The sequence below is a fragment of the Somniosus microcephalus genome, chromosome 33, assembly GCF_052327205.1.
Source record: "Somniosus microcephalus isolate GS21.2 chromosome 33, FLI_Smic_1.0, whole genome shotgun sequence".
Taxonomy (NCBI): domain Eukaryota; kingdom Metazoa; phylum Chordata; class Chondrichthyes; order Squaliformes; family Somniosidae; genus Somniosus; species Somniosus microcephalus.
The window spans coordinates 35,724,073-35,743,768 of NC_141019.1; the positions used below are offsets into that span (position 1 = coordinate 35,724,073).

A 19,696-nucleotide genomic window follows, 5' to 3' on the forward strand; every position below is an offset into this window, starting at 1 on the left:
GCGGGTTTAATGACAATGTCAGGGTTGGATCTAAGAGAATGGAGTGCTGCAAGTTCAGAGGGAGGTAGGTTGGAGTGAGTGAGGGGAGCAGAGAAATGGAGACGGCCGATGTCACGGCGGCAGTTAGCGATGAAAAGATCTAGAGAGGGTAAGAGGCCAGGGGGAGGGGTCCAGGTAGAATGGGAATTCTGCAAGCGGGAGAAAGGGTCAGTTGTGCGGGGGGAGGACTCCTGGCCAAAGAAGTGGGCACGGAGACGAAGGCGGCGGAAAAAGAGCTCAGCATCGTGCCGAGCTCGAAATTCATTGAGGTGGGGGCGTAAGGGGATGAAGCTCAGGCCTTTGCTGAGGACTGATCGTTCAGGGTCAGAGAGTGGAAGGTCAGAGGGGATAGTGAACACACGGCAGGGGGTGAGATTGGGAGAAGGGGGGTCAGAGGAAAGTGAAGGGGAAGAAGGTTCCGGAGGGGCGTTGGTGTCCAAGAGTTGATGAAGCTCGCGATCCTTGACATCGGAAAGGAAGAAGAAAAGTTTTTTGTTGAAGCGTCGGATGAGTCGAAGGATGAAGTGGAACTGAGGACCCGGACAGCTTTGAGATAGAGTGCGCCGGTGTTGCTGAAGAGAGAAGTCGAGTGTGTTCATGTGGCGCCGCATGGCGTTGAGCGTGGATCTCAGGATGCGGCGAGAGCAGTAGTTCGAGGAACGATGAATATCTTGGAGATATTTGTAATCCTGGGTGGATCCGAAGCACGAAGGGTGGAAGTTTAGTTGGAATCCACGTGGAGTAAGTTGGAACCGGAGACAGTTGCTGAGGAAAATGATGTGGCTGTGAAACCGAGTCTTGGCAGATACCTGATCAAACACGAGAAGGGAAACTGAAAGTAATGAAGATGAACAAGGTTGAAGAGCCAAACGGAGATCCCGTCGCAGAGAAGAGCAGAACTTCTTCAAGGTAGGCATTCCTAGAAGAGGTGTGGCAGTGAACCAAACACTAGTACGATAGCAAAATACTGCAGATGTTGGAAATCCGAAATAACAACAGAAAATGCTGGAAAAACTCAGCAAGTCAGGCAACATCCGTGGAGAGAAATTTGAGTTGACGTTTCGGGTTTGACCCTTCTTCAAAACTGGAGAGAAAAGGAACAATATGAGCAGGTTCACTCGCCTCTCTTATACCACTTTTCACCCTTGATCACTACATTCCATGCACACTACCAATAAATCATTGTACATCGTCTTCTCCCTCTTCTTCTTAGGCAGTCCCTCGGAACCGAGGATGACTTGCTTCCACACTAAAAATGAGCTCTCAGGTGACTGATGAGTCCAATGCGGGACCCACAGTCTCTGTCACAGGTGGGGCAGACAGTGGTTGAAGGGGTGGGTGGGTGGGGTGCTTGGGTTGACTTGCGCTTGGCTTTTCCTTGCTCCCGGCGAAGAGACTCGAGGTGTTCGGCGCCTTCCCGGATGCTTCTCCACCACTTTGTGCGGTCTTGGGGCCAGGGATTCCCAGGTGTCAGTGGGGATGTTGCACTTTTTCAAGGAGGCTTTGAGGGTGTCCTTGAAGCAGTTCCTCTGCCCACCTGGGGCTCTCTGGCCGTGCCGGAGCTCCGAGTAGAGCGCTTGTTTTGGGAGTCTCGTATCGGGCATGCGGACGATGTGGCCCATCCGTCGGAGCTGATCGAGCGTGGTCAAAGCTTCGATTGACGTAAGAGAACTACTAGGCACTTGGTCTCGGTATTAAACAAGGCTTTAATCAACTGTTTTTCAACATGGAGATCTAGTTGTGTCCTTCACTAGTTCCTGTTAAAGAATGTCCTGAGCAAGCTGGGCCCATGCCCGAGTAATTATACTCTCCCTGGACAGCGCCACCAGCAGGCCGCCCAGTACCATTTCATAAGTCATTCGATGCTGGGGATGTTGGCCTGAGCGAGAACACTGACGTTGGTGCGTCTATTCTGCCAATGGATTTGCAGGATCTTGCGGAGGCAGCGTTGGTGGTACCTCTCCAGTGCTTTGAGGTGCCTGCTGTACATGGCCCATGTCTCTGAGGCATACAGCAGGGCGGGTATCCCTGCTGCTCTGTAGACCATGAGCTTAGTGCCGGGTTTGAGGTCCTGGTCTTCAAGCACTCTCTTCCTCAGGCGACCGAAGGCTGCACTGGCACACTGAAGGCGGTGTTGTACATCGAAGATGCATACAAATGGCAACTGAATAACATAAACCCAACAAACATGCACTCAGCTGCTCTAGTTATTGTATTGCCACGATCAGAAGTGACCTAATTGCCATCATAAACTCTTCCCCTTCCCCTAACACAAGTGACCAAACAGACATATTCCAGACCATGACAGAAACGGCCGAATGACCCTCCCACACGTTCTTGGGAGATTTTAAGCCGGTTGGCACAATTTACAACCCTTTCTGCTCAGCGGAAAGCTGTTACGGATCATCGGGTGCCCAACCCACAGACCTGCCCAGAAAGAACGATCTTCACAGAAATCACAGAAACCCCACAGTGCAGATAGAGGCCATTTCGGCCCATCGAGCCTGCACCGACACATATCCCACCCGATCCCCGTAACCCCTACACCAACACATATCCCACCCTATCCCCGTAACCCCACGTATTTAATCCCCCTAACACTAAGGGTCAATTTATCATAGCCAATCATCCTAACCCGCACATCTTTGGACTGTGGGAGGAAACCGGAGCACCCGGAGGAAACCCACGCAAACACGGGGAGAATGTGCAAACTCCACACAGACAGTCACCCGAGGCCGGATTCGAACCCGGGTCCCTGGCGCTGTGAGGCAACAGTGCTAACCACCGCCACCGTGCTGCCCTTGAGGTGCTCGGGCAATGCGGGCGTTTGCTCCCACGTGGTGGTTTGTTGCCAGAAACCTGGTCAGTTCGCAAGCGCTTCGGGACGTCCTGAGGTGGTAAAAGGCACTGTAGAAATGTTTTACAAAAGAGGCCATTTGGCCCCTTCGAGCCTGCCCCATCATGGCTGATCTTCTACCTGATCTCCACCTTCCTGCACTATCCCCATATAGAAACATAGAAGATAGGAGCAGGAGTAGGCCATTTGGCCCCTTCGAGCCTGCCCCATCATGGCTGATCTTCTACCTGATCTCCACCTTCCTGCACTATCCCCATATATTGAAACATAGAAGATAGGAGCAGGAGTAGGCCATTCGGCCCCTTCGAGCCTGCCCCATCATGGCTGATCTTCCACCTGATCTCCACCTTCCTGCACTATCCCCATATAGAAACATAGCAGATAGGAGCAGGAGTAGGCCATTCCGCCCCTCGAGCCTGCTCCGCCATTCAATGAGATCATGGCTGATCAACCAAATTCAGTACCCTGTCCCTGCTTTCTCCCCATATTCCTTGATCCCTTTAGCCTTAAGAAATATATCCAACTTCTTCTTGAATATATTTAACTAGCAGGGGAGCCCGGCGTTGCCAGGGCAATTTTGGGCCGCGCGGTCTCCGTGACCCTGTGTCCCCCCTCTCTGTCCCTCTCCTGGTCTCCCTGTGCTGTCCTCTCCCTCCCTCCCTCCCCTCTCCCTGTTAATGAATTGGCCTCCACTGCCTTCACAGAATCACAGAATCCCCACAGTGCAGATAGAGGCCGTTTCAGCCCATCGAGCCTGCACCGACACATATCCCACCCTATCCCCGTAACCCCACGTATTTAATCCCCTAACACTAAGGGTCAATTTATCATAGCCAAATCAACCTAACCCGCACATCTTTGGACTGTGGGAGGAAACCGGAGCACCCGGAGGAAACCCACGCAGACACAGGGAGAATGTGCAAACTCCACACAGACAGTCGCCCGAGGCCGGATTTGAACCTGGGTCCCTGGCGCTGTGAGGCAACAGTGCTAACCTTCTGTGGTAGAGAATTCCACAGGTTCACCACTCTCTGGGTGAAGAAATCCCTCCTCATCTCTGTCCTAAATGGCTTACCCCTTATTTTTAGACTGTGACCCCTGGTTCTGGACTCCCCCTGCCATCGGGAACATCCTTCCTGCATCTAGTCTGTCCAGTCCTGTTAGAATTTTATAAGTTTCAATGAGATCCCCTCTCATTCTTCTAAACTCCAGCGAGTATAAGCCTAATCGACCCAATCTCTCCTCATACGTTATTTCTGGTGTGGAGATGCACCGGTGTTGGACTGGGGTGGACAAATGTAAGAAATCACACAACAGCAGGTTATAGTCCAACAGCTTTATTTGAAATCACAAGCTTTCGGAGCGCTGCTCAGGTGAAGTGGAGAGATGCATAAAGACACAGCATCTGCAACATTTGACCCCTTGTGACCCCACCTCATTGTTCTTTGATGTAATGTTTTCCTGACTGACCTGTTTGGACACCATTCACACCTTTGATTGCTGTGATTATCTCTCTGCCGAGGTGTGATAAATGGCAGTTAGAAAGATTACCTGTAAACATGTGACATTATTCTTTGACTATATAAGCTGTGTCTTTATGCATCTCTCCACTTCACCTGACGAAGGAGCAGCGCTCCGAAAGCTTGTGATTTCAAATAAAACTGTTGGACTATAACCTGGTGTTGTGTGATTTCTTACGTTATTTCTGCCATCCCTTGATTCCCTTAATATCCAAAAATCGATCGATCTCCGCCTTGAATATACTCAACGACTGAGCCTCCACAGCCCTCTGGGGCAGAGAATTCCAAAGATTCACCGCCCTCTGAGTGAAAAAATTCCTCCTCCTCTCAGTCCTAAATGGCCGACCCCTTATCCTGAGACTGTGACCCCTGGTTCTAGACTCCCCAGCCAGGCGGAGACATCCTCCCTGTATCTATCTACCCTGTCAAGCCCTGTGAGAATTTTGTTTGTTTGAATGAAATCACCTCTCATTTTTCTAAACCCTAGAGAATATAGAAACATGGAAGATAGGAGTAGGCCATTCGGCCCCTCGAGCCTGCTCCGCCATTTAATGAGGATCATGGCTGATCGTCCAAATTCAGTACCCTGTCCCTGCTTTCTCCCCATATCCCTTGATCCCTTTAGCCTTAAGACATATATCTACAGAATATAGGCCTAGTCTGCTCAATCTCTCCTCATAGGACAATCCCCCCATCCCAGGAACCAGTCTGGTGAACCTTCGTTGCACTCCCTCTATGGCAAGTATATCCTTCCTTAGGTAAGGAGACCAAAACTGTACACAATACTCCAGGTGTGGTCTCACCAGGGCCCTATATAATTGCAGTAAGACCTCTTTACTCTTATACTCAAATCCTCTTGTAATAAAGGCCAACATACTACAGTATTTGCTTTCCTAATTGCTTGCTGTACCTGCATGCTGAGGGTGGGAAGGGTGAAAGAAGGTGGGAGAGAGAGAGAGAGAGAAGAATTTGGGTTTAAAAGAAAGTTTCCCTCGCCCCTCCCCCACCACTGCCCGCCCCGGATTCAGAAAAACATTGTAACTTGTGCAGGAAACGCGAAGAAGAAGCTGCAAGGTTGAAACACACCTCAAACCCACTTTTTGAACAAGCTCGAGCAAACAGGAAGCTGGCAGGAAGCACCAACCGCGGCCTGTCGTACTGCCTGCAATCCCTGACACGACCGGCCCCTTCGAGCCTCTGCGTCTGCTCGGGCGGGGCTCGGGGGCCATCTTTCCCCCTCCCCCTCGATCTATAAAACGACAGCAAAAAAAAACAGAAAAGCACGCGGCGAAGACCGGTTAACGTTGTCGGGACCGGGTCTCGAACCCACGCCGCCCCGACCCCAGAGGCGAGAGTTGCCACCCAGTGATGCCAGGGTTGGCCAGTTCTGTCGCTGAAGGGAGCTGGGTAGGGGGTCCAGGGGGTTGGACGCGGGGGGTGGTGGGTAGAGTGTAGGTCTTTCTCTGCAGGTGGATGAGCTAAGATGTGCCGAATGGCCTTCGGTAGCCTTGGCGTTTTATCTTGTCACCTACTCCGCCTCGCCCTTCGGTCTCCACATCCTCTCGACAGCGAAGCTGAGCTTGTCTGCGCTTGGCATGCCTTCCAGTGGCCAAGTCAGGAACTGCTTCAATAAAAGGTAGGGAGCAGGCTGCGCTGTAGAAACATCGAAAAACAGGAGCAGCATTCGGCCATTCGAGCCTGCTCCGCCATTCATTATGATCATGGCCGATCCTCTATCTCAATCCCATATTCCCGCGCTCTCCCCATACCCCTTGATGCCTTTTGCATCTAGATATCTATCTATCTCCTTAAATATATTCAGTGACTTGGCCTCCACAGCCTTCTGTGGTAGAGAATTCCACAGGTTCACCACCCTCTGAGTGAAGAAATTTCTCCTCATCTCAGTCCTAAATGTCCTACCCCGTATCCTGAGACTGTGACCCCTCGTTCTAGACCCCCCAGCCAGGGGAAACATCCTCCCTGCATCCAGTCTGTCTAGTCCTGTCATAATTTTATACGTTTCAATGCGATCCCCTCTCATTCTTCTAAACTCTAGTGAATACAGGCCTAGTCGAACCGATCTCTCCTCACACGACAGTCCTGCCATCCCAGGTATCAATCTGGTGAACCTTCGCTGCACTCCCTCCATGGCAAGTATATCCTTTCTTAGGTAAGGAGATCAAAACTGCACACAGTACTCCAGGTGTGGTCTCACCAAGGCCCTGTATAACTGTAGTAAGACATCCTTGCTCCTGCGCTCAAATCCTCTTGCAATGAAGGCCAACATACCATTTGCCTTCCTAACTGCTTGCTGCACCTGCATGTTTGCTTTCAGTGACTGGTGTACAAGGACACCCAGGTCCCTCTCTACATCAACATTTCCCAATCTATCACCATTTAAATAATACTCTGTGATGTAAGAAAACGGCTAGGCACTTGGTCTAAGCGTTAAACAAAGCTTTAATCAACTGTTTTACAACATGGAGGTCTAGTTGTGTCCTTCACTAGTTCCTGTTAAGAATGTCCTGAGCAAGCTGGGCCCGTGCCCGAGTATTTATACTCTCCCTGGACAGCGCCACCCGCAGGCCGCTCAGTATTATTTCACAAGTCTTTCTTTCATGAATGACTGATTCATGTCACTCTGTCTTTCTGTTTTTCCTACCGAAGTGGATAACTTCACATTTATCCACGTTATACTGCATCTGCCATGTAGTACATTGGGACCTAACCGAGAGGGGAGAAAAAAGAAGGATTTTTGATATGGGTGCAGGGGGTGGGGAAGTGGGGAAGGGGTGCGGAAGGGAGTGTGTGGACCCGAGGAGTCCCAATGTAGCTCATGTTGGTTTTGGACTGTGCTGACCAGTATTAGTTCAGCCCTTTCTGTTGACCGATCTGCAGAGTGCCCTGAATGCGCTCGCGTTTCTCCAGCGCCTCTCCCGAACCCCAGGAAGCCCCAAAGCGCTTCACAGCCAATGGAGTAATTTTGAGAAGGTCGCTTAATCCAGGCTGATGCTCCCAGTGCAGTACTGAGGGAGTGCCGCACTGTTGGAGGGGGCGGTACTGAGAGAGCGTCGCGCTATGGGAGGGGCAGTACTGAGGGAGCGCCGCACTGTTGGAGGGGGCGGTACTGAGAGAGCGTCACGCTATGGGAGGGGCAGTACTGAGGGAGCACCGCACTGTCGGAGGGGGCGGTACTGAGAGAGCGTCACGCTATGGGAGGGGCAGTACTGAGGGAGCACCGCACTGTCGGAGGGGCAGTGCTGAGGGAGCACCGCACTGTCGGAGGGGGCGGTACTGAGGGAGCGCTGCACTGTCGGAGGGGCAGTGCTGAGGGAGCACCGCACTGTCGGAGGGGCAGTGCTGAGGGAGCGCCGCACTGTCGGAGGGGCAGTGCTGAGGGAGCGCCGCACTGTCGGAGGGGCAGTGCTGAGGGAGCGCCGCACTGTCGGAGGGGCAGTGCTGAGGGAGCGCCGCACTGTCGGAGGGGCAGTGCTGAGGGAGCGCCGCACTGTCGGAGGGGCAGTACTGAGGGAGCGCCTCACTGTCGGAGGGGCAGTACTGAGGGAGCGCCTCACTGTCGGAGGGGCAGTGCTGAGGGAGCGCCGCACTGTCGGAGGGGCAGTGCTGAGGGAGCGCCGCACTGTCGGAGGGGCAGTACTGAGGGAGCGCCGCACTGTCGGAGGGGCAGTACTGAGGGAGCGCCGCACTGTCGGAGGGGCAGTACTGAGGGAGCGCCGCACTGTCGGAGGGGCAGTACTGAGGGAGCGCCGCACTGTCGGAGGGACAGTGCTGAGGGAGCACCGCACTGTCGGAGGGGCGGTACTGAGGGAGCGCCGCACTGTCGGAGGGGCAGTACTGATGGAACGCCGCACTGTCGGAGGGGCGGTACTGAGGGAGCGCCGCACTGTCAGAGGGGCAGTACTGAGGGAGCGCCGCACTGTCGGAGGGGCGGTACTGAGGGAGCGCCGCACTGTCGGAGGGGCAGTACTGAGGGAGCGCCGCACTGTCGGAGGGGCAGTACTGAGGGAGCGCCGCACTGTCGGAGGGGCAGTACTGAGGGAGCGCCGCACTGTCGGAGGGGCAGTACTGATGGAACGCCGCACTGTCGGAGGGGCGGTACTGAGGGAGCGCCGCACTGTCGGAGGGGCAGTACTGAGGGAGCGCCGCACTGTCGGAGGGGCAGTACTGATGGAACGCCGCACTGTCGGAGGGGCGGTACTGAGGGAGCGCCGCACTGTCAGAGGGGCAGTACTGAGGGAGCGCCGCACTGTCGGAGGGGCGGTACTGAGCGAGCGCCGCACTGCTGAGACGTGAGACATCTGCCCTCTCAGGTGGACGTAAAATATCCCAGGGTCACTATTCCGAAGAAGAGCAGGGAGGGGAGTTCTCTCCGGTGTTTTGGGGCCAATATTTATCTCTCGACCAACATCACTTAGAACAGATGATCTGGTTATTTATCACGTTGCTGTTTGTGGGAGCTTGCTGTGCACAGATGGGCCGCCGGGTTTCCTGCTACATTACAACAGCGACTGCACTTAAAAAAAAAAAAAAAAAGCACTTCATTGGATGTGAAAGCGCTTTGGGACGACCTGAGATGGGGAAAGGCGCTGGAGGTTCCTTCTTGTAACCTAATCACCCCACCAATTGGTCGACGCAATCCAGTCCCACCGTGGCCCCCCGCGTATCAATAAATTGGAGCAGCTTAGTAACTGAGCAGAGCGCAAGAGGAACGGTTCAGCAGCATGGCCGCTCCAGTGGAAGTGGATCGGGGTTTTAAAAAAAAAATATAGCAAGCAGTTGTGTCTCAATATCCGGAACGCTGCAAGTGCAAGATCTTCTTCCTGGGCTGTGGCCAGATCGGCCGTGATAAGCTTTCAAGCCGTCTGTCGGGGGGGAAACGGCGCTCCCTGTGTCTGTCGGCCGCTTCGAGCAGCTGTCGGACGTAGTCGAGCCCTTCGGGCGCGGGGACGCAGCAAGGGTCGAGCCTCCCCACCACCCACCCCCCCCCCCCCCCCCCCCGAGTCAAAGCGTCCGATTAAGCCAAAAAGCAGAAGGGATGATTGCCCCACGGAAGATTTCGCTGGTGTCTTGGGTAAGGTGTTGCAGTTCGATGGACGGTTTTTAATCTGGGGGTATGTTAGAAGCGGCGTTTTAAACATAGAACCATAGAAGATAGGAGCAGGAGTAGGCCATTTGGCCCCTCGAGCCTGCTCCGCCATTTAATGCGATCATGGCTGATCATCCAAATTCAGTACCCTGTCCCTGCCTTCTCTCCATATCCCTTGATCCCTTTAGCCTTAAGAAATATATCTAACTCCTTCTTGAATATATTTAATGAATGGGCCTCCACTGCCTTCTGTGGTAGAGAATTCCACAGGTTCACCACTCTCTGGGTGAAGAAATTCCTCCTCATCTCTGTCCTAAATGTCCTACCCTGTATCCTGAGACTGTGACCCCTCGTTCTAGACCCTCCCCCCCCGCCCCCCGGCCAGGGGAAACATCCTCCCTGCATCCAGTCTGTCTAGCCTGTCAGAATTTTATACGTTTCAATGAGATCCCCTCTCATTCTTCTAAACTCTAGTGAATACAGGCCTAGTCGAACCGATCTATCCTCATACGGACAGTCCTGCCATCCCAGGAATTAGTCTGTTAAATACAAGTTGTTATGGTCATCTATTCCTCGATGGACAAGATTTAAGGGGTGATCTAACTGTGGTGATAAAAGGAGTTACATAGAAACAGGAGGAGGCCATTCAGCCCCTCGAGTATGTTACACAGGAACAGGAGGAGGCCATTCAGCCCCTCGAGCCTGTTACACAGGAACAGGAGGAGGCCGTTCAACCCCCCTCGAGCCTGTTGCACAGGATCAGGAGGAGGCCATTCAGCCCCCCTCGAGCCTGTTACATTAGGAACAGGAGGAGGCCATTCAGCCCCCCTCGAGCCTGTTACATTAGGAACAGGAGGAGGCCATTCAGCCCCCCCTCGAGCCTGTTACATTAGGAACAGGAGGAGGCCATTCAGCCCCCCTCGAGCCTGTTACATTAGGAACAGGAGGAGGCCATTCAGCCCCCCTCGAGCCTGTTACATTAGGAACAGGAGGAGGCCATTCAGCCCCTCGAGCCTGTTACATTAGGAACAGAAGGTGGCCATTCAGCCCCTCGAGCCTGTTACACAGGAACAGCAGGAGGCCATTCAACTCTAATGTGTTTTCCTTTCTCTTTCTTTCCGCCCTCCCCCCCTCCCAAGGACACCGACTGCCCCCTCGAGCCCCAGGAGGACCCAGCCAGGCCCAGCTCCCCGGTCAACAGCGACCTGAAGGAGCTGAAGTTGGTGGGCCAGGGGCCTCCGAGCCCCACGGAGCCAGCGGTGCAGCTCCTCGACCTCTGGGAGCGCCACGTGGACGCGGTCACCGGCCGCAGCTTCTACTTAAACACCGTCACCAAGGAGAAGACGTGGAAGCCGCCGCGACGGGCCCGGAACCGGACCGTGTCCAGGGTAAGCGTGTCGCTTGCCGTCGTCCTCTCATCTCCCTCTTGTTGGGTTTCATTAGGATCAGACAGCGCAGGAGGAGACCATTCGGCCCGTCGTGCCTGTGCCGGCTCTTTGAATGAGCTCTCCAATTAGTCCCACTCTCTCCCCCTGCTCTTTCCCCCGTAGCCCTGTGAATTTCTCCCCTTCAAGTATTTATCCAATTCCCCTTTTGAAAGTTACTATTGAATCTGCTCCCACCGCCCTTTCAGGCAGCGCGTTCCAGATCACAACAACTCGCTGCGTAAAAACATTCTCCTCATCTCCCCCTCTGGTTCTTTTGCCGATTATCTTCAATCTGTGTCCTCTGGCTACCGACCCTCCTGCCACTGGGAACAGTTTCTCCTTATTTACTCGATCAAAACCCTTTGTAATTCTGAACACCTCTATTAAATCTCCCCTTAACCTTCTCTGCTCTAAGGAGAACAATCCCAGCTTCTCCAGTCTCTCTGTGTAACGGAAGTCCCTCATCCCCTGGTACCATTCCGGTCAATCTCCCCCTTAACCTTCTCTGCTCTAAGGAGAACAACCCCAGCTTCTCCAGTCTCTACATCTCATTGAAGTCCCTCATCCCCTGGTACCATTCTGGTCAATCTCCTCCTTAACCTTCTCTGCTCTAAGGAGAACAACCCCAGCTTCTCCAGTCTCTACATCTCATTGAAGTCCCTCATCCCCTGGTACCATTCTGGTCAATCTCCTCCTTAACCTTCTCTGCTCTAAGGAGAACAACCCCAGCTTCTCCAGTCTCTCCACGTCACTGAAGCCCCTCATCCCCTGGTACCATTCTGGTCAATCTCCCCCTTAACCTTCTCTGCTCTAAGGAGAACAACCCCAGCTTCTCCAGTCTCTCCACGTAACTGAAGTCCCTCATCCCCTGGTACCATTCTGGTCAATCTCCCCCTTAACCTTCTCTGCTCTAAGGAGAACAACCCCAGCTTCTCCAGTCTCTCCACGTCACTGAAGTCCCTCATCCCTTGGTACCATTCTGGTCAATCTCCCCCTTAACCTTCTCTGCTCTAAGGAGAACAATCCCAGCTTCTCCACGTCACTGAAGTCCCTCATCCCCTGGTACCATTCTGGTCAATCTCCCCCTTAACCTTCTCTGCTCTAAGGAGAACAACCCCAGCTTCTCCAGTCTCTCCACGTCACTGAAGTCCCTCATCCCCTGGTACCATTCTGGTCAATCTCCCCCTTAACCTTCTCTGCTCTAAGGAGAACAACCCCAGCTTCTCCAGTCTCTCCACGTCACTGAAGTCCCTCATCCCCTGGTACCATTCTGGTCAATCTCCCCCTTAACCTTCTCTGCTCCAAGGAGAACAACCCCAGCTTCTCCAGTCTCTCCACATCACTGAAGTCCCTCATCCCCCTGGTACCATTCTGGTCAATCTCCCCCTTAACCTTCTCTGCTCCAAGGAGAACAACCCCAGCTTCTCCAGTCTCTCCACGTCACTGAAGTCCCTCATCCCCTGGTACCATTCTGGTCAATCTCCTCCGCACCCTCTCCAAGGCCCTTGACACCCTTCCTAAAGTGCGGTGCCCAGAATTGGACACAACACTCCATCCGAGGTCGAACCAGTGATTTATAAAAGATTTACCATAACCTCCTGCACCCCCTTCAAAATTGTACCATTTAGTTTATATTGCCGCGCCTCATTCTTCCGACCAACATGTATCACTTCACAATCCTCTGCGTTACATTTCATCTGCCGCGTCTGTCTACATCCTCTTGAAGTCAGTTACTGTCCTCCTCACAGTTTACTACATTTCCCGAGTTTCGTGTCGTCCGCAATCTTTGAAACTATGCCCCCTTGTAGCTAAATCCAGGTCATTGATATATATCAAAACAAGCAGTGGTCCCATTCCCCTGGGGAACACCACCGTATACCCCCCGCCTCCAGTCTGAAAAACAACCGTTCCTCACTGCTCCCTGCTTTCTGTCCCTTGGAGAAAAGAAAGACAGACTTGCATTTCTCCAGCGCCTGCCACGATCACCGGACGTCCCAAAGCGCTTTACAGCCAATGAAGTCGTTTTGAAATGTAGTCACTGTTGTAATGTAGGAAACGCGGCCAATTTGCGCACAGCAAGCTCCCACAAACAGCAGTGTGATAAATGACCAGATCATCTGTTTTTTAAGTGATGTTGGTTGAGGGATAAATATTGGCCCCAGGACACTGGGGAGAACTCTCCAGTGTCAGCTGTGGCTCAGTGGGCAGCACCCTTGCCTCTGAGTCAGAAGGTTGTGGGTTCAAGTCCCACTCCAGAGACTTGAGCACGTAAAGCTAGGCCGACACTCCAGTGCAGTGTTGAGGGAGCGCCGCACTGTCGGAGGGGCAGTGCTGAGGGAGCGCCGCACTGTCGGAGGGGCAGTGCTGAGGGAGCGCCGCACTGTCGGAGGGGCGGTACTGAGGGAGCGCCGCACTGTCGGAGGGGCGGTACTGAGGGAGCGCCGCACTGTCGGAGGGGCGGTACTGAGGGAGCGCCGCACTGTCGGAGGGGCGGTACTGAGGGAGCGCCGCACTGTCGGAGGGGCGGTACTGAGGGAGTGCCGCACTGTCAGAGGGGCAGTACTGAGGGAGCGCCGCACTGTCTGAGAGGGCAGTACTGAGGGAGCGCCGCATTGTCGGAGGGGCGGTGCTGAGGGAGCGCCGCACTGTCGGAGGGGCGGTACTGAGGGAGTGCCGCACTGTCGGAGGGGCAGTACTGAGGGAGCGCCGCACTGTCTGAGAGGGCAGTACTGAGGGAGCGCCGCACTGTCTGAGAGGGCAGTACTGAGGGAGCGCCGCATTGTCGGAGGGGCGGTACTGAGGGAGTGCCGCACTGTCGGAGGGTCAGTACTGAGGGAGTGCCGCACTGTCGGAGGGGCGGTACTGAGGGAGCGCCGCACTGTCGGAGGGGCGGTACTGAGGGAGCGCCGCACTGTCGGAGGGTCAGTACTGAGGGAGCGCCGCACTGTCTGAGAGGGCAGTACTGAGGGAGCGCCGCATTGTCGGAGGGTCAGTACTGAGGGAGCGCTGCACTGTCGGAGGGGCAGTACTGAGGGATCACCGCACCGTCGGAGGGGCAGTACTGAGGGAGCGCCGCACTGTCGGTGGGACGGTACTGAGGGAGCGCCGGGCATGCGGACGATGTGGCCCGTCCATCGGAGCTGAGCGAGCGTGGTCAAAGCTTCGATGCTGGGGATGTTGGCCTGAGCGAGAACACTGACGTTGGTGCGCCTATCCTGCCAATGGATTTGCAGGATCTTGCGGAGGCAGCGTTGGTGGTACCCCTCCAGTGCTTTGAGGTGCCTGCTGTACATGGTCCATGTCTACATTCTAGAATTACACAGTATTTACATCACAGAAATAGGCCATTCGGCCCAACTGGTCCATGCCGGGGTTTATGCTCCTCACCAGCCTGCTCCCACCCCTATCTCTTTCCAATCATAATTTGTTTTTTATGTAATTCTTCAAAACTCCCCGCACCCCACCTGCCCGCCTTCCTTTTAGAAATTGCGTTCTCTCATTGTGTAAAAAATATCTTGCCCGGCCCAGAAAGGAGGAAGTATGTGTTAACTTCCAGGGCCGCTCAGCTTAACCCAACATCGTGATGCTGTGCAGAAATTTCCGTTCTGCTTGTTTAGCCTTTGCCCGAAGACCTTTCACATCTGCCTTCGGGATGCAGGAACTGCCTAGGCGTTAAAAGACCAAGGTCCATCTTGTTTGCCTTCTACCGCCCTGGTAGCTGGAGGGTCTGAAGCTTAAGAGTAAGGAGGTCTTGCTGCAATTATATAGGGCCCTGGTGAGACCACACCTGGACTCCTCTGTGCAGTTTTGGTCTCCTTACCTGAGGAAGGATATACTTGCCTTAGAGGGAGTGCAACGAAGGTTCACTAGATTGATTCCTGGGATGAGAGGGCTGTCCTATGAGTAGAGATTGTGTAGAATGGGCCGATACTCTCTGGAGTTTAGAAGAATGAGAGGTGATCTCATTGAAACATACAAGATTCTGAGGGGGATTGACAGGGTAGATGCTGAGAGGCTGTTTCCCCCCTGGCTGGAGAGTCTAGAACCAGGGGTCACAGTCTCAGGATAAGGAGTCGGCCATTTAGGACTGAGACGAGGAGGAATTTCTTCACTCAGAGGGTGGTGAATCTTTGGAATTCTCTGCCCCAGAGGGCTGTGGAGGCTCAGTCGTTGAGTATATTGGAGACAGAGATCGATAAGAGTTTTTTGGCTCTTGGGGAATCGAAGGATATGGGCGGGAAAGTGGAGTTGAGGTCGAAGATCGTGATCTTAATTGAATGGCGGAGCAGGCTTGAGGGGCCGAATGGCCCACCTCCTGCTCCTATTTCTAAGGTTCTTATCAATTAGTCTCCAACAGACCCAGATCTGAAGCGAGGAAATCCCCCAGTGGCGCAGAGCTTTTTTTAATTATTCATTCACGGGACGTGGGCGTCGCTGGCAAGGCCCGGCATTTATTGCCCGTCCCTGGTCGCCCCTTGAGAAGGTGGTGGTGAGCCGCCGCCTTGAACCGCTGCGGCCCCGTGCGGTGAAGGTGCTCCCACTGCGCTGTTCGTGAGGGAGTTCCCGGATTTTGGCCAAGCGATGATGAGTCATAGTCATAGGCCTAGAAATTCGGTGGAGGCCCAAACAGGGCGCCAAGCTCGCCTGGGCGCCGGAATTTGCGCTGCGCACGGAGCCGCTTGCGCCCGCCGGAAATTCATCTTGTGCACCCCAAGAGGGACAGGGGCCGCTGCTCGAGGCGCTCTTAGGGCGCTGAAACTGAATATCGCAGCGCAACGTGCCGATCGCGAGTGCCGGCAAAAGAGCCCAGCACCGAGGAGAAGTGCCGGGCTCGCGGAAAACAGCCGGCACTGCCGCGGGGGGAGATCAGGAGGCCGGGGACGGAGGTGCTGGCAGGCGGCCGCCGAAAAAAAAAACGGCCGCCCCGCACCTCCACCTTAATTTGCGCCACTCCCGCCACAGGTAGGCCCCGTGAACCGGGCGCGACTTGCGGCCAGAGTAGCGGAGGCGGACGCAAACAAATATGGCGATCGGGGCGCTGCGCACACCGATGACGTCATCGGTGGCGGCGCAGCGCTACAGGCTAACGCCGCCATTAGCGCCCCCGATAAATATCGCGAGTGGCGCCACAGCCACTGTCTGCCCTCTTTAGGCGCTACCCACCGAATTTCTAGGCCATAGAGTCATAACGGCACAGAAGGAGGCCATTCAGCCCATCGAGCCCGTGCCGGCTCTCTCTCGAGCGATCCAGTCAGTCCCATTTCCCCCCCGCTCTCTTCCCGCAGCCCTGCAAGTTTATTAAAATGTGGAGCATTTTAAACCAACACTCGACACGAGGTTTCAGATCGATAGTCAAGTTGTCTTTATTGCCCCGGTGGGGAGACGGTCTGCTCTGTCTTAGCCAGACTTTTTCCAAATTGTTTCAGCAAACACTACATTTTTATACATTACAATAAGCATGTTAAATTCATTCCTGCCACTTAATTGGATCTTGGCCTGCATGCACCCTCACGGATTGGTTACGAATCTTAATATAAACACGTATAAGCTGCCCCTTCAATCAATCACTCAAACTGCCGAATGCTAATTAAAAGATACCTTGGAATGTAAACTAGGTAATAAAGTTCTTACGGGCAGTTGAAATGCTGGACATCCTGTCTCCATTTAATTGTTTTATATCTCTCCAAAGGTCAGCTATCTTTGACCGCATCTTTATGGATGAGTCATAACGGCACAGCAGGAGGCCATTCGGCCCATCGAGTCGGTGCCGGCTCTCTGTGGAGCAATCCAGTCAGTCCCATTCCCCCCTGCTCTCTCCCTGTAGCCCTGCAAGTTTATTTCCCTCAAGTGCCGACCCAGCCTCCCCTTGAAATCATTGAACGTCTCCGCTTCCACCACTTCTGTCGGCAGCGAGTTCCAGGTCCTCACCACTCGCTGCGTAAAAAGGTTTTTCCTCACGTCCCCCCCTGTATCTCTTGCCCAAAACCGTAAATCTGTGTCCCCTAGTCCTTGTACCATCAACTAGTGGGAACAGCCTTTCCTCGTCTAGCCTATCCGAACCCGTCATAATCTTGTACACCTCTATCAAATCACCCCTCAACCTCCTTTGCTCTAATGAAAACAAATCCAGCTTCTCCAATCTGTCCTTGTAGCTAAGATTCCCCCATCCCCGGAACCGTTCTGGTAAATCTCCTCCGCACCCTCTCGAGGGCCTTCACATCCTTCCGAAAGTGTGGCGACCAAAACTGGACGCAATGAAGGAACGGCCGATATATTTCCAAGTCGGGATGGTGTGTGCGTGACTCGGAGGTGATGGTGTTCCCGTGCGCCCGCTGCCCTCGTCTTTCTAGGTGGTGGAGGTCGCGAGTCTGGGAACCATAATCCAAAGTCACCTGTTCCTCCCGAGCATCCTCTTCTCGGGCAGTCCCTCGGAGCCGAGGATGACTTGCTTCCACGCTAAAAATGAGTTCTCAGGTGGCTGATGAGTCCAGTGCGGGACCTACAGGTCCAGAAATTCGGGTCGGGGGCTTCCCGCGGGTGCAAGCCCCCGACCTGCACTTAGCTAGCGCGCCGGCCGTTGTGCTGTGGGGCCCGCGTGGGATTCCGATCCTGGGCCTCTTCCAGCTGCCGGCGCGCAGTACTTGTGTATCCCAGGGGCGCAGTTAGTTCAAAGCCATGGAGAGCCAATGGTAGCAGGGAATCTGTATTCATAGATTTGACAGGAAGACCTGTCAAATCTATGAATACAATTCAGCCCCAAAACATAACTAAAAGTTCAAATACATTAAAAAAAAATCACATTTTTAAAATAACTATAAATTAATTACAGTTTCTAACGAGGCTAAAAATAAACTTACCTTTCTTTAAAGTATTTAAAAATAATAAACCTGTGGAAAAAAATGTTTTAATTTTACTTAATTCACCACTTACCTTGTTAAAAGCAGGCCTTGCGACTGCTTTTTATAAGCGTAGCTCCTGGAGACTTACCCTCCCGGAGAAACCTGCAAAAAAACCGGAAGTTCCAGGCGTACGCGCTGCCTATCCGGCGCACGCGTTCGACCTGTGAACCCCTTCCTTCAAGGGAACGGAAGTTCCGGTTTCCCGCGCACGCGCAGTGCATGCACGAAACCGGCACTTTCGTTGGCCCTACGCGTGAGTACCCAGCGCGTACTCACCCGTGGGGACCCGAAGTTCTGGCCCACAGTCTCTGTCACAGGTGGGGCAGACGGTGGTTGATGGGGCGGGTGGGTGGGGTGCTTGGGTTGACGTGCGCTCCTTGCGCTGCCTGCGCTTGGCTTCCGCTTGCTCCCGGCGAAGAGACTCGAGGTGTTCGGCGCCTTCCCGGATGCTTCTCCTCCACTTTGTGCGGTCTTGGGCCAGGGATTCCCAGGTGTCGGTGGGGATGTTGCACTTTTTCCAAGGAGGCTTTGAGGGTGTCCTTGAAGCGTTTCCTCTGCCCACCTGGGGCTCTCCTGCCGTGCCGGAGCTCCGAGTAGAGCGCTTGTTTTGGGAGTCTCGTATTGGGCATGCGGACGATGTGGCCCGTCCATCGGAGCTGATCGAGCGTGGTCAAAGCTTCGATGCTGGGGATGTTGGCCTGAGCAAGAACACTGACGTTGGTGCGCCTATCCTGCCAATGGATTTGCAGGATCTTGCGGAGGCAGCGTTGGTGGTACCTCTCCAGTGCTTCGAGGTGCCTGCTGTACATGGTCCATGTCTCTGAGGCATACACCAGGGCGGGTATCACTGCTGCTCTGTAGACCATGAGCTTGGGGCCTTCCTCAGGCGACCGAAGGCTGCACTGGCACACTGAAGGCGTCCGGTTCCGGGGATGGGGAATCTTAGCTACAACCATAATCCAAAATCACCTGTTCCTCCCGAGCATGTTACACTTACCACACGCCATTTCCCAAATTACTCACAGACTGTGTCCCAAAGTGTTATTTTCTCATCTCCCGAGGGAGCCTGTTCCATAGCCTGACCACTCGCTCGCTGAAATAATATTTCCTCAGATTAGTTTCGAATTTTAACCCACCCTTCGAGCGCAGGCCGCAGCGCCTGGATTTCTCCCGATATTCCCACCAGCCCCAGCCTCGGTCGGAGAGAGAGAGCGGGAGGAAAGGTTTTATTGATGCGCCTTTTGAAATTTTCGTCCCCCCCCCCTTCGGTTTTCGGCCCACCGTGCTCCTCGCTGGGTGTTGCGGGTTTCGCAAGCACCGGCCTCTCTCCTGCACCGCGCCTGCCCGCCCATTGTGAGCCTTGATGGTGAGGCTCGACGTGGCTCCTGACCACAGCCCACACCCCAGTCCCGTGCTCCCTCCCCCACGCGTTATCCAGCAATCGGGGGGCGTTGAGGAGAAAGGACTCGCATTTCTCCAGCACCTTTCACCACCTCAGGACGTCCCAAAGCACTTCACAGCCAAGGGAAGTACTTTTTTTGAAGTGTGGTCACTGTTGTAATGTAGGAAACGCGGCAGCCAGTTTGTGCACAGCAGGCTCCCACAAACAGCAATGTGATAAATGATCAGATCGTCTGATTATTTTTAGTGATGTTGGTTGAGGGATAAATGTTGGCCCCAGGACACCGGGGAGAACTCCCCCCCTGCTCTTCTTCAAAATAGTGGGCGTGGGATCTTTTACATCGATCTGAGAGAGCAGACAGGGCCTCGGCTTAACGTCTCATCCGAAAAACGGCACCTCCAACAGTGCAGCGCTCCCTCAGTACTGCCCCTCCGACAGTGCGGCG

General features: G+C 54.0%; 1 protein-coding gene across 2 annotated transcripts in view; it reads left to right on the forward strand.

Moving 5' to 3' along the window:
* Positions 1-19,696, forward strand: part of arhgap9 (Rho GTPase activating protein 9) — a 109,901-nt gene that overhangs the window by 27,055 nt on the left and 63,150 nt on the right. For both annotated transcript variants that reach the window (XM_085973048.1, XM_085973049.1), the window contains exon 4: positions 10,663-10,911. In XM_085973048.1, the coding sequence (XP_085829174.1) occupies positions 10,663-10,911 (249 nt within the window). The remainder of the gene's footprint in view (positions 1-10,662; positions 10,912-19,696) is intronic.